Raw genomic sequence first — 14,065 nt, forward strand, 5'->3', positions numbered from 1 at the left:
CAGGACGACAAAAAATTAGAGAAAAGACCCTCTTCATCCTACCCACTCATCTGTGTGAGCCATCCCTCTGACCTACAGCGTGAAGACAGCTCCTCTGCCCTTGTTTAGAAGCTTCTTTCAATCAGGACTGGTCTACTTTACCCATCTGTGGCAAATACACTGATGTGTTTTCCTTAAAAAATCCTTTAAGTATGTTACAATTCACAGACAGTAAACGCAGGAGAAAATCTTAGTGATGTGGATGTTGTATTGCTTAATAAACAATAAATTCAAAAACTTTCTTTCTGCATGCTGGACCACCACAAAACGATTTTTGCAACCTTTAATGGCATGCCAAACATTTCAAGCATGAAGAAAATGTCACACCGCAGAATAAAGAGCAGGCAAAATCTTTTTGTGCTTGAGTGGATTATGAGAAAACTGCAAATGGGGTGTTTACTACCAAAAGGAAAAAGGAGAGAGATGAAAAGCGGCATAGGCAGGTGGAGAAGTTGGCTTTTGGTTTGCAGAGTGCAGTAGAACTCACTGACCAGCCTTCTTTTTTTTTTTCTTTCAAACAATGCATTATTTCATTCAGGAGAATAAATGTGCAACAGGCAATGCCAACACAGGCAGAGCAGGAACTGATAACCTGCAGGGAAGTGATGCCTCACTGCAATGGAAGATGGAAGGCACAAAACCCATCAGCTCACTGCACCACGGAGATCAAAAGCATCTCCCTACACCATCTTTTTGGCCACCACCTCCTGCCTTTCCTACCCCTCAGCTGCCATGTTTCAAATTAAAATAATTCAAAATTCCAGAGTGGCCACACAGTTCCAGCCTGTGCATGGCAGCATCATCCACCATGAACATGGGCATCCCCAGAGCTCGGTGCAGAAGGTGAACACCTCTGCTCCCAGACAGGAAAAGCTGCTCCTGAAGGTCTCTTTCCCATCCCCACCAGGCCCAGTGTGGCCCAAGCTGCCCTGCAGCCACAAACAGCAACAACAGCCGACGAGAAAGGGCTGCGCTCCAGTGGGGAGGAAGACGCGGGAACATTTATGGGGAGGAAGGCCCAGAACACTCCAGATCCAGGATCACTCAGCCCCATGCAATAAAAGAAGAAATCCACTTACCACAAATGCTATCAGGCTCTTCACCGTGGACTCCCAGAGAAAGCAGCTCCAAAGGAATTGTATTGTATTCCATATTGCCATGGTGATTTTTTTCACGCGATCAACATTTCTTGATAAGATCTGATAAATATTGAGTGGGAGGAGGGGAGGAGAAGAGGAGTTTAATCAAACACACTAATATCCTACTATTGCTTCAGAACAAGGGATAATTTAGGCTACAAACGCATGCCAGGGCACATATTACAAATAAAGCCTCTATTTCAGACACATTCGCCAGCTCCTGTCTGCTTTCTGATTACACCCAAACCTTCCAGATTTTCCTCATCTCTTACAAAAAAAAGGAAAAAAAAAAGGCACAAACTGATGCCAAAACTAAATAAAACAGTTATACAAACCTACCTTTATCGTCATTCAATTCTTAAAATACTTCAATGTCTCAGGGAAAGGGAAAGAGAGAATGTAGTCTGCTGCTCTATTCTACATGTTTTGGACTAGTCCATAGAAATAAATAGGGATTTTCAGACTTATTATAAGGCCTCTCAATTTAAAAAAGAAAAATGGCCATTGTTCTTAAATCCTATGGATTTTCTACATAAGGAATTTAGCCTTTCTTCACAAAGAAGGGAATAAGGCTCTCATTGAGCTTTAAGTGCTGCGAAGTGTGCAAAATCCACAGCTATCATTTTCCCCACTCTGAAGCACAAAGCAGAACTACTGATGCAAGCCAGATCAGAAAGCAATTTCATGTTAACACAAACAAACCTTTTAATATATACAGAAATACACTGAATTTACATGTGTTCGGCATTTTATGCATAAATAGGTTTTGTTCTTGCAATTGTGCTACAGCAATTCAAACCTACAGATGCAAAAGCTTAGCCCAGACCCAATTTTCACCTTTTTAGAAAATTTGCGGTTCTCCTCAGTAAAGCGCTTTTCTCGAGGCTTGAATGTTCTAATACTTGCTTTTATCTAGAAAAAAAAATTAATAAAAATAAGACTATGTAGTTTTAAAGGGATTATTTAATTTTCAGAGCACCAGCACTGCTCAGAAAGATCAGGAATTTCAGCATCTCTCAACCTTTCCAGACTCTGTGTGACACAGGAGCTACTTTTAATACATATTTGCTACAATGAGGATGGTGAGGCACCGGCACAGGTTGGCCAGAGATGGTGGATGCCTCATCCCTGGAAACATTCTGGTGGACAGGATCAGACCAACCTGGTGTAGGATGGGGTGAGTGAGATGAGTTTTAGGGTCCCTTGGAAACAAAACCACTCTATGATTCCATGCTGAGGAAAATGCAGACAGGTTAAATTGGGCAAAGCTGGACTCACTTGAGGAGGAGGAGAGATGTGGCACAGCCCACGATGCCCTTAATAAATAGGAGTTAAACTCAGTAAAAGACTGGAGGGCATAAAGGATTGAGACTGACTCAGCCACCTAAAAACTAAGCACTGTGTCCATGCCTCATTAATTTTCCTGTCAACACCCTGGGAAGAGAACGTCCTGGGTCAGCTTTTTAGGGGAGAACTAGGTATTAAAAGTAATGTATAACAAAATGAACCTGAAGCCCTCTTTTGGCTGGTGCAACAGGAGCTGTGGCTGCAGCTATCAGCACCTCTTTCCTAAAGTTCTTGTGGTTATTTGTCCTTCCAGAAATGCCTCTTGTCTATCCCATCCACAGCTCTGAGAGACCAAATCTTCTTCACTCACGGCATCAAACATCCCTCCACCACCAGATGCAATGGGGACGGGACTCTTCTGGCTTGGCTCCTGGTTTTAAAAGCAACACCCCCACCCTCGTCCTTGCAGATTTGCACTTTTCTTCACTAGTGATAAGAAAAAAGAAAATACTTCAACTTACAGGATTAAATAGGACATCCAGCTCCAAGTAAATTACTCCTTTTGAAGCACGTTCCAAGTCTTTATTCTTCAGTGTGTAACAACTTTGTTTACCGTTTCTAATCTATAGTTTGGGGTGGGGAGGGGAGAAAAAGCATCAATATTTTCCTGGCTGTAATCCTCAATATAATTTAAAGACAGCGCAAACAAATAAATAAATATTTATAACTCAAGCACAAAAGAATAAAAAATAAAAACTTCTCCCAAACCCTGATAATATACTCAGAGCCTGAAATACAAAACAACTGTTGGATTAGAGACCTATAAAATTGCAGATTAAATCTCTTACAGTCCAACTTTAATTTTCAGACCTTGTACTTTATAGTAGAGCATTGCACGCAATAACCAGTCTGAAAATTCTGCCCTGGAAACCAGTGAGCTGATGGGAAGTAATCAGCCTCTGTTATTACAAGTTTAAAATGGGATTTTTCTTCCAAAGTTTAGGAAAAGAGCCACAAACAACAACTTTACCTACCTATTGCACACTCCAGTACACGAAACCACTTCTTAATGCTTAGTTTATTGCAACGTTATCAAATTATTACCCAGCAAACAAATGCAATCCAAAGAAATGAACAGGCTGAAGTGGAGCAAATGCTAATGTAACAAATGTTCAAAATTAACTAATTCATGTAAAAGACTTCTCCCCCCACCCCACCCCTGAATTTCAATACCACTTCTCTGCTCTGATCAACCCGTTGTCCCTATCTCATTAAGTATCTATTAAACAAAAAAAACAACCAGCCCAAAACCAAAATACCTTCCTTGCCATTTTGTAAACTATTTGGCTCAAAGCAAAAGCATTCTCTCTTCAAAAATGATGGCAGAAATGTATTTATTACACACAGTGGGATATGTATTGATTAAACATTTGGCTTTTTAGGAAGCAGACCAGTTAATTCTAAACAGCAGTAACATAAAAAACTGCAGCTTACCAAAAAGCTATATTGAGGGACTGTAATGATCAAAGATTAAAGATAACGGAGGAAATTTGGGGGCATGAAATTGCAACCATATTTAAAATGGCTATTGCTGCTCTGGCATTTAGAAGAGACACTCCTATAAACCATGGTAGAAATGAGTAAGGAAAAAAAAAAGGTGTAATAGGAACAAAGTGATTTCACAAGACAAGGGAAAGGTCACTTTCTTTCCCAATGCTGCTCCACCCTTTCTATACCAAAACAGCTTGTCAAAAGGTAGATGGGATTTCTGCCCAAGGGTTCTAAGGGAAAAGGGATCTCACAAGGACCAACTTTGCATCCTCAGTGGTGTACAGCCAGGAACTCCAGCTATTTCCTATTTTCTCACCCAAAGCTCTACAGTTACAGAGACTTCTGTGGAATTCATTTAATACTAACAAATAAAAACAATAACACTAAACTGATCACAAAGCACCTCTGCTTTCACCACAAGAGAGCACACAGAGTGCTGGAGCTGGCAGCAAAGGATGCTGCAGGAAAAGGGCAGGTAAAAAAACATTTTGCAGTCCTGCAGCCTCAAAGCAGAAGAGCTGCCAAAGTGATTAAACCCTTTTCTAGGGCCAAATGGACTGGCATCAGAAGGTCCTCGGGCCAACTGCCACATGCAGCATTGTCAACCCATCATAAAGGTTTCTGCTCTCTCACCAGTTTGCTTTTCCCCCCTTCAAAAAAAATACAAAACTAAATTGAATTTACTGAATGAAAACAAAATTTTGTTTGGAAAATAGCTATTTTGTTACATTTTACAAATTAAAGGATAAATGGTTTCACTGTTGCAAGCAGCAACAGGTTTAGCCTGAGCTTTGATTCATGGATTCTGCTGTGAAAGGACAAAATGTACCTTATTCCCAGTGTGTCTGCAGAAATGCAGATGTCCAGTATATATCACAATACCCTAATTCTGGATTCCCCATGGTTATCCATTTTGGAGCTGAATTTCCCTGTATTTCAGGTACATATATTTCTCATCACATTTCAGCCAGTTACACCAGAAGCAACAGTGGGAAAGCCTCTTTATATTCTTTAGGATATATTTCTTTCTTACATCTTTCAAGAGCATAACCCACAAGGAAAAGAAATGTGACACAGAGCTAAATTGATAGAAAAAAGTAAAAGAAATGTTTCTGAGTGTTTGAGCCTGATAGTGTGGTATTCTGCACTCAAAAAATGCTTTAGGAAAAAGACTCTTCATTTTAAGAGCTGGAGCTGAATCAAACATTTTGGGTGTGCCTGCAGGTGTTTTCAAACAGTAAGTTTTAAATCAGCAGCAAGTAATTTCCACCTCTGTATTTGTAAATAAGGGTTGCTTGGGAAACTTGTTGAATGGTGTCATTATTATTGTTGCTCCTATTCTTAAATTGAACAGGGCAGGAAGTAATGCAGTACAAATACAGTTTTAGAGTCAGATTTATTTGGCATATTTAATTCTAAGTGTTCAAACTGTCTGGAAAAAAATGCACAAGTATAACACAACCTAGGACTAAATATTCCTACAGATATTTTAGCTTCAGACTTCCTTCAGAGGGAAAAAAGCACAAGAGAAGAATGGCAGCCTGTGAAACGGCCTGTCTCCACTGCATTTTCACTTGGATAAAAAGAAAAAAAAAACTAATAAAAAGTCAACAAACGACTCCCTTACAGTTTTGGCACCGTGCTAGGGCAGTGTGGTTCAACAAAAGGTACTTTTGGGTAATTCTAAGGCCCATGACTGCATGGAGATTACACTGGTGGCATGGCTCAACTGTGCCCACAAGAAAACATGCAAAAAAGCCTTAAATACTTCTCATTTCCCCTGTTCTTGGGGCACAGTTCAGATTCTGTCCAGCTTCTCCCCCAACCTGAGAGACAGACGGTCACAATAATTTCATTTTGCATCCATTTCTTTCTGCTCTCTGGGTACTTTCCCCCAGTCTCTGCTATTCCTAAAGTGCTCAAATGTTCTTTCCACCTGTGGAGAAGAGCAGCCAGGGCTGGGGGTGTAAGGATGAACCTCAATGTCAGAAAGATCAGGTTTCTTCTGCCACCCAAACACCTTTTGCTACAAACCTGATGACGTCACACAGATTTGTCTCAATGAGTAGTTCTGATAACTGTGTCTAAAACTGCTTAACATCTGCTTATGGGAAAAGGAAGGGAAGCGAATGTTCAAATTAAATGTGAAAATATCTGCAGGTAAGCACCTTAAAGAGACATAATCAATATTATTCCTTTATTGATGATGCTTTATATCCTCACTGAATACTAATGCCTGCATTCTCTGAAAGCTTCTTAAATAGCTTACTGGGGTTCAAGCACCAAGAAAGCCTGCCCATAACCCTGGGATTAACACCAGGACAGCAGAGCCTACCACACCCACATGCTGCATTTTGCAAGGTCACCATCAAAAACATAGCCTGGGTTTTCATCCCATGAGAATTTCTGATATTTGGGGCATTTCCCTCTTCTGAAACAGCACAGAAAGACAAAATCACATCCATATTTTCACAGAAAGAATTATACATTCTATGTCACATCCCTTCTCCATACAGGGCCACGAAAAGGAAATTATCAGTTGGAAGAAAAGCTGAAATTCTTTTTCGCAATAAATATTTCAACCTACAGAGGCACTTGAGGCAAAACACTCCCTGAAGTTGCCTCTAACTGAAGGAAATGTTGAGGTACATGAGACCACCATCCAGTCAAGGTCCAAAGTGCACCAGGTTCCTCTCAAATGAATGAATATATTTGCTAAACTCTTTGCACAGATGTCCCCAGTAAAACAAATGTGACTAAACACAGTATTGATGTAGCCAGCCAATGCTAAATCTATTAAGCAACAACCTTCTGACCGCTTGGGAATTTTAATGAAATAGCAAAAGCCAAGATTGATATGACACAAAACACGGAGAAGACAGGACCCTTACGCAGCAAAGCGTGGTTTTTCATTGCTCTTGTCTTAAAGAAATATGGTTTAGAGGCTTTTTTTTTACATTGATTTTAAGAAAACTTCACTCTGTATCCAGCTTTGATGCAGATTCAATGTCATATATTGATGACCTGACAGAAGAACGCTGGGTTAAACCTCTGTACATCAACACCTGTGACGTGTGGAGAGGGTAATGGCTACTCTCCAAGGGTAATTCATCTCAAGCATTTGGGACCCCTGATATTCCTGCTTGAGCTCATTGCTGATGCACAATGTCATCCCATTTGCCCCTGCATAACATAAAGCTGTCTTGTAATAGACACACACCTCCCCTTATCAAAGGACGCATTTCCCCAGGAAAAGATGAAAGCAAGCCACATATTTGATCCACCTGCACGTGAATAAAGAGGGTTTTGTTCCTCCCCAGTCTTGCCATATGCACCGAACCAATTTTGTACAAAATGCTTGCTCCTTCACCCCAAAACTCTTTACCCTAAACACCTCACTTTGAACAACCTCCTGTGGGACCCAAAGTGGAATGGAGATTTGGGTTTTTGGCAGAGGACTGCTATCCAAACACCAAAGAGATATGGAGCTGATGGACTGAAAGAAACCAGGCAGGGCTTTCATATGAGGGCTTGGAGCCAGTCTGAGGAGGAACTGAAAACCCTGGGAGCTCAAGGATCCTAGGTGATACTTGAGACAACATCCCTGTTGGTACTTTTTCAGTGAGCAGCCAGGGGCTGGGGGAGAATCTAATGCCAGAAACAAGACGTTGTTGTCCCTGGGAGAGAGGTGGGGAACAGTGGGGGATTTTTGCCCATTCCAAAAATCCTGGTTCATGATCAGGATAAAAGTCAGAACAGACAGCACATTTCACAGCTGCCTCCATTGCATAAACACAGCAATTTCACTTTTCTCAATCTCTAAAACTTTCTCCTGGAAAGGACTGTGCACTTACGGTCAAGTGCTAAGTAAGTGCGATCGTCAGGTGTCTGCTCTCTGAATCCAGGCCATGCTTTAGACAATCAAGCTTGCCAAAGGCACACTCCTTGTTTTCAGTGTGTCGTTGGCTACTGACCTTGCCTGGCACTTGAGAATATTTCATAGACCTCTTCCTGTTGGCTGGAAAAAAAGGGTGCAGCTGAGGACTACTCTGACCTGATAATCCAGCAGATAAAAAAACATTCCATTCTGCGCTACAACTCCTCACTCAAAGGCCTTTCTACATGAGGATATTTGATATACTCTGCTTTCAAATTCATTGAAGCACACTATATGCTCCCATGTCTCTAATAACTTGCAGCCTTCTAGGAGACAGGAGTCTCTTGAAGCAGAAGAAAAAAGACAGACCCTCACAAAGACACACGGTTGCCTTTACTAAGATCTAGGACACAAAGGAACACAGAGACAGAAAGGACTTCTTTGATAATTAGTTCAAGTCCCCCAGAAACTACAAAACTTATAAAACCTATCAAACTTCTTTCTTGAAGTAATAAAGTTTTTGCCCTACTTCTCTGTTGCCCAGGTTCTTCCCCAGTTTCTGGCACAAAAGCTTGCTCTGCTCAGTGCTCATGGGCTTCCCTTTCACGCCCTACACCCCAAAATCTGCCTCCCAGCCCAAGGCTTGGCCAGGCCACACTCTATGGTCACCTCTGGCAAGAGAAGGATCCATTTTGCTGGATACTGTGCTATCACTAATTTGTTTCTTTCCTAGTGTAAATTGTGAATGTGGCTGATCAGAGCAGTGCTTGAGATCAGGTCTCACACTTCCTTTAGAGGAGGACAGTAATTTGACAAAAAGAACAGGAGAATAAAAGTACAACAGGTTGATCAACATGGAAAAGTTAAAGCTAAACTACAAACTTTTCTCCCTCTGTCCCCAAATTCAGTTTATTGCTAGCAAAATGTGCATTTATCCAATTCTGCTTTATCGCCTCTACCAGAACGTGAATTTTGCAGTTTTATTCATCATCTGGCACCTTAAAACTCTTCTCATGCTGCCCAGCTTTTCATTTTTCTTATTTGGTTCCTGTAATAACCCTACATGACAGTCAAGGATCAACAGAAAAAATACATAATTTCACCATCCCTGAATTTTTGTGCTGTAAGGTTATTCCTGTGCTAATGTGATGATAAGGGTGTAGTCATGTTTCCAAAATGCCAGTGTGGGACTACTGAACACATTTAACCCAAAATTCGGTGTCATATTAATTAAACATTTCATATCCCTCCAACACATACCTTATTCAAGGCAATTTTTCATTAAGAAAAGAATCTAGTCATCCATGAACAATTCCTGAAGTAAACTTACTTCATGTGCTGACAGCTCACATGTCAAACTTGTGCATTTTTAAGATAAAAAAAAGAATGGCAAAAGCACATCTATTTTCAAAAGACAATTCAATGCCAGGCAAATATTAGGCCTGATTACATAGATTAAATTAAATCTACATGGTTGTGAGGCTTCCTTGAGTCTTTAACTTTTGTTCTCTTTTAGTATATTTATCTAAATGGTTCAAAGGATACATTCAAAGTTACAGTCAAAATGACAACATACATTGAAATTCCTATTTGAAGAAAAAAAGCTTAGAAAATTACAGTTCTCTGTCTGAGCAGACCAAGTTAATAGGTGCAAAATGTTTTTAATCAGAAGCAGAGATGAGTATATTTACACTAGATTTGACTGAAATAGGAGGCAGAGAAGTTTGGATGGGAAGGAAGAAGATCAGTTGGCAAGGGAAAGCATAAACAAATTTTTATTTTATTTTTTTTTGTCCCAAACCTTGGACGCAGAAAAACCTACACTGAATAGTTTGGCCATTACCACACACATGCACTCCCCTCCTCTGCCTTGTTACATGCTTCCTAAGGGATACTTGACAAATGCCTATAAAATCAACAGAAAATCCAAATCTAACATCTTCTCACTGTGAGCCCACACAGCCTGCTGCCGATCATGCAGGCCATTTGGCAGGCACTGGGTCTGCAGGAGAGCAGCTGCTCCAGCCACTCTCTTCCAGCAACATCAGAGATACGAGGACTTGGGGAGAAATTAACAGAGTGATCAGAAATGGAATAAAAGATGTTAAGAGGTTTTTTCCTCCCTGTAAACATCAAATAATCCTCCATGCCCAACTGACTCTAATATTATTCTAAAATAGAAGATATTGACAACTTGCGTACAAAAATAGATGGACAATCTAAAATATCCCCAAAAAGATCACACAGTCTGAGGGAAGAGCATTGTAAAGCTCAAAACAGCATGTGGGCCACTGAGAGCTCAGTATTTACTCCTCAGATCCTGTACCTTAGGCTCTTCATATCCCCAAATTGATGTTTCAGACACCAGCATGAACAGCACAGGGTGGATGAAAGCAGATACACTTTTGTGAAGAGATTCAGGAGCCACATTGGTTTTAATTCACATATACAAGAAATACATTTATTTAGACAAAATTACAACAAAACTGGAGCACACAGACCTATTTCCTTACCACTGTAAAGCATTCTTTAGTTTGGGATCATATCCTATAAGTCAGTTCAAGAGTTTTCTGGGCAGTTCATTATTTATTTGGAGATACCAAATGTTTCAGTCCCCCTCTCTGATCTTGACAAGTCCCTTACCTAAATTGTGCTGTGAGGCTTATATGGCCTGCCTTGATCAGAGGGGATCTTTGCTTTCCCCCTAGAAATCTCCAATTTCTCCAGTCTCTGCTGGGACAGAGCCCCACAAACCCATCACTGCCTTTTCCTGCAGCAGCCAATCTCCAAAACTCAAAGACAAACTCTTGCCTTAACCCTGGAAGACGTGTGGCAGCCTTTCTGCAGAGGTGAATCTGCTTTCACAGGGATGTTTCAAAACAAGACTGCAATTCTGTACTCGGCAGTTTCAATCACGATCCACCATCTGCCCATTTGAGAGTACTATTACCCACAGCCTCACACCGAGCACTACCAAAAGCATCTCACCACAGCCTGTGCTGCTGTGATTATATATGGAAAGCATCAATGTCATCATAGAATACCCTGACTTGAAAGGGACTTACAAGGATCCTGGAGTCCAACTCCTGCACAGGACAGCCCTGTGAATCACACTAGCATGTTTGTAGAACAAATCATCACCTCACACTCCTGCACAGGGCTCAATTGCACAAGTATCTGTCACAGGATCCCCTCAGCACAGGGAGCTCCTGCAGAGCATCACTGCCTCCCAACTCACAGCAAACCCCATGCTTACAGCTAAACCTGTTTACACAATTTGGCTAACATGACACAAGAGTCCCATGATGTTTCAAGCCTCAGCTACTAATTGATTTAATAAGTCACAGCCTAGAAAGTTCTTCCTACACGTTACAGTAAAAACTACCAGAACCTTCTGTGACACTGCACATACACATGGAGCTGTTTACGTCCTCTTGATCTGGTTTGCTCGCTAATACCACCAGTCTTGTTTCAAAATTAAATCAGTCTTACCAAACACAAAGCTGCTTTTCCCCCATTCCTCTATTAAAGTCTTCTAATGATCCCTTTCATGTTCCACTCTCTTTAGCTTGGCCTTTTTTTGGCTGTTTCTGAAAAAGCTTCAACTCTCCTTAATCTCCAGAGCAACCACTTTCCCCTGAGCTCGCTTTGTTTCCAGTTTTGATTCTGCACTCCCGTGGTAGTGCTCACTCCTCACGTATTTGTTTACAGAACAAAAGCCACCAGTCTTTAAAAGCACTATGAAGTGGAAAACACCCCTTTTAGGTAATTTCATTCACTTGTGCCAATAACAACAGCTATCTCTAGTCAATCCTACTGCGATGTGCAATTACTCTCTTGGAGGAAAAAGAAGCTAGGCAGAACAAGGACATGTTTAAAATGTTACCTTCAGAAGATGATGTGGAAACACACAGAACAACTCCATTATGTTCTCAGACCTACCTGGCACTGATGAAGTACAGACATTTCTGCAATTTGCTTTCCAAACAACCAAATTTGTACTAAGATGGGTGGACAATGCCTGTTACTCTAAGGAGAACTATAAACACTGCCAACTAAGGCATGTATAGATCACAAAACCTGTTTAAATCTGTGGGGTTTTGTGCTAAGGGAGGCAAAAAACCACAATTTGTTTCCAGCCAACCATGATACATGTGATAAAGATAACTTACAGACAGCAAAGGGATGGCAACTTTTCCAAGGAAATCAGGGGGTTTGTCTCCATCTTCATCAAACACTGTCACCTCCAGAACATCGTGAATATCTTTAATAGGGCTGGAACAAAAAAGTGCAGACACATAAAAAATAATATTCAATATACATGCACACAGTCCCCTCCACAAAGATCTGAGACTACTTTTTTGCTAATTAAGTTTGTATTACCTTGGGGTATATAATTATCATTTAATTAAATTCCACCCCAAAATGAATCAAGTGATGGGCATTCCCCACATGGTTCAGTTGCAGAACTAGGTCCAGACAGTGACTTTTTGGTATTTTTTGTATTGGTTACGCTATCAATGTAAAACTCAGCTCTCCAACAGAGAATGCTGCTGCTGGGAGAGATCAAGGGCTGAATTCAAACCCAAGTTTCATTGCATTAAAACTGCACAGTGACACACACAGATAAGTGTGTTGCAGAAAACCTGGATATAATGGGGATAGCTTTGTAGTGGTACTGAAAGGTCCAGCTAAAATGGACTCATGCACCCAAAATAATCCACAATAAATGCTGCTCCAAAATAAATCTAAATCATCAATAGCTTTTAAGGGGCTTAATTAATTTTCTTTTTTAAATGGACAAAAATCTAAGGAGAGATGTGAGTGCCTGACTGGTTCTACAGATTTGGAGCTTGGATCAGCCTAAGAAAGTTAGAGAAAGTCCATAGCTGACATTTCTGAGACCCACAGGAAGCACAGACACAAACTTTCTTTTCAAATAAAATAAATTTGGATTGTTATTGGATTTATTTTGCTGGCTGAACATCCGACAAGACTCATCTGCTGGCACAGTCTCAGAAAAAACAGTGATGAGTGGAAGCTTCTTGAGAACAAAGTATGAGAAAGGACTCCAAGAGACAAGCATTCAGCTGCACCCCTGAATTAAACAGAAATACAGCAAAGTATTTCTATTAAAGAAATCAGATAGTTTTTCTTGTGTTCTCATCCAGTCCAGTATTTATGAATGTTGCTTTAGGAAGAAGTTCATAATTTTCAAACTGTCCTTCCAGTGGACAGATGCAAATGTCACAAATGCTTTGTTGCCAGCCTTTGCACAGACTGCTGCAGTCTTGGGACTTATTCACAAAAATCTTTATTATTAATCTGACTTATTCACAAAAATCCTTATCTCACTCACTTATTCACAAAAACCTTTGTCAGCATACAGCAAGATTAAAAAATTGGGTTGCCTAAAAGCAATACCTTAATTATAACTTTTATTATTAATAAAGTGACAAATAAAAGAATACCTTGATTTCCATAAAAAAATTAAGCATCTAATTGGAGTGTTTGACAAGCTTAAATTCAGAAGATAGACCAACACCAACATGAGCTCTAATTCTCTGCTTACTTCAAACTAAAGAAGGATTCTACCAAGATTCAATGAAACATATTTTATTTTAAGTTATGGAAAATGTAGGCGTGAGTATCTGGTCTCAACTTTCTGTTACATTATTTCTTGGATCAAACTATGACTCCATTATGTCTAGTCATGATTCTTCCTATAAATATCACAGTAATCTTTCTTTTAATGACTTCTATTAATAAACTCCACGCAAGAACTAGTAAAAGGCAAAAGGCTTTAATTAAGTTATATTTGAGATTTCTCCAACATCCTCTCTGACTATGAACAAAATGACATATCTTAAACTTGACCTTTGCATTTTCCCAAAGTCAATAGCTTTCCTAGTTAAGCTGCTAAGTGGAGTTGCTGCATGGTTTCCAAAGCAATCCACTTACAATGTGAAAACTTTGTTCCACTCTGGGTTGAGGTTCTTGTAAACGGTGTGTGTTTGAAGCATGTCGTTTCCCAGCTCCAAGACACAGAAAGGATCACTTTTGCCTAGGGAAAGGAAAATTAAATGGATCAGTTATGGCGTTTAGTATGCAGACTCTTTGCAATAGGGCTGAGGAAGTGATTGGTTTAATAAAATCAGATCCATTAAAGCAA

The 14,065-nt window shown here is 40.2% G+C and overlaps 1 protein-coding gene across 3 annotated transcripts in view; it reads right to left on the reverse strand.

Annotated features, from left to right (window-relative positions):
* Positions 1-14,065, reverse strand: part of MCTP2 (multiple C2 and transmembrane domain containing 2) — a 116,763-nt gene that overhangs the window by 43,607 nt on the left and 59,091 nt on the right. For all 3 annotated transcript variants that reach the window (XM_074549201.1, XM_074549202.1, XM_074549204.1), the window contains 5 exons: positions 13,855-13,957; positions 12,066-12,168; positions 2,987-3,088; positions 2,016-2,090; positions 1,119-1,238 (listed from right to left, as the gene is read on the reverse strand). In XM_074549201.1, the coding sequence (XP_074405302.1) occupies positions 1,119-1,238; positions 2,016-2,090; positions 2,987-3,088; positions 12,066-12,168; positions 13,855-13,957 (503 nt within the window). The remainder of the gene's footprint in view (positions 1-1,118; positions 1,239-2,015; positions 2,091-2,986; positions 3,089-12,065; positions 12,169-13,854; positions 13,958-14,065) is intronic.

The sequence above is a fragment of the Zonotrichia albicollis genome, chromosome 11 (assembly GCF_047830755.1).
Source record: "Zonotrichia albicollis isolate bZonAlb1 chromosome 11, bZonAlb1.hap1, whole genome shotgun sequence".
In the NCBI taxonomy this organism is placed as follows: Eukaryota; Metazoa; Chordata; class Aves; order Passeriformes; family Passerellidae; genus Zonotrichia; species Zonotrichia albicollis.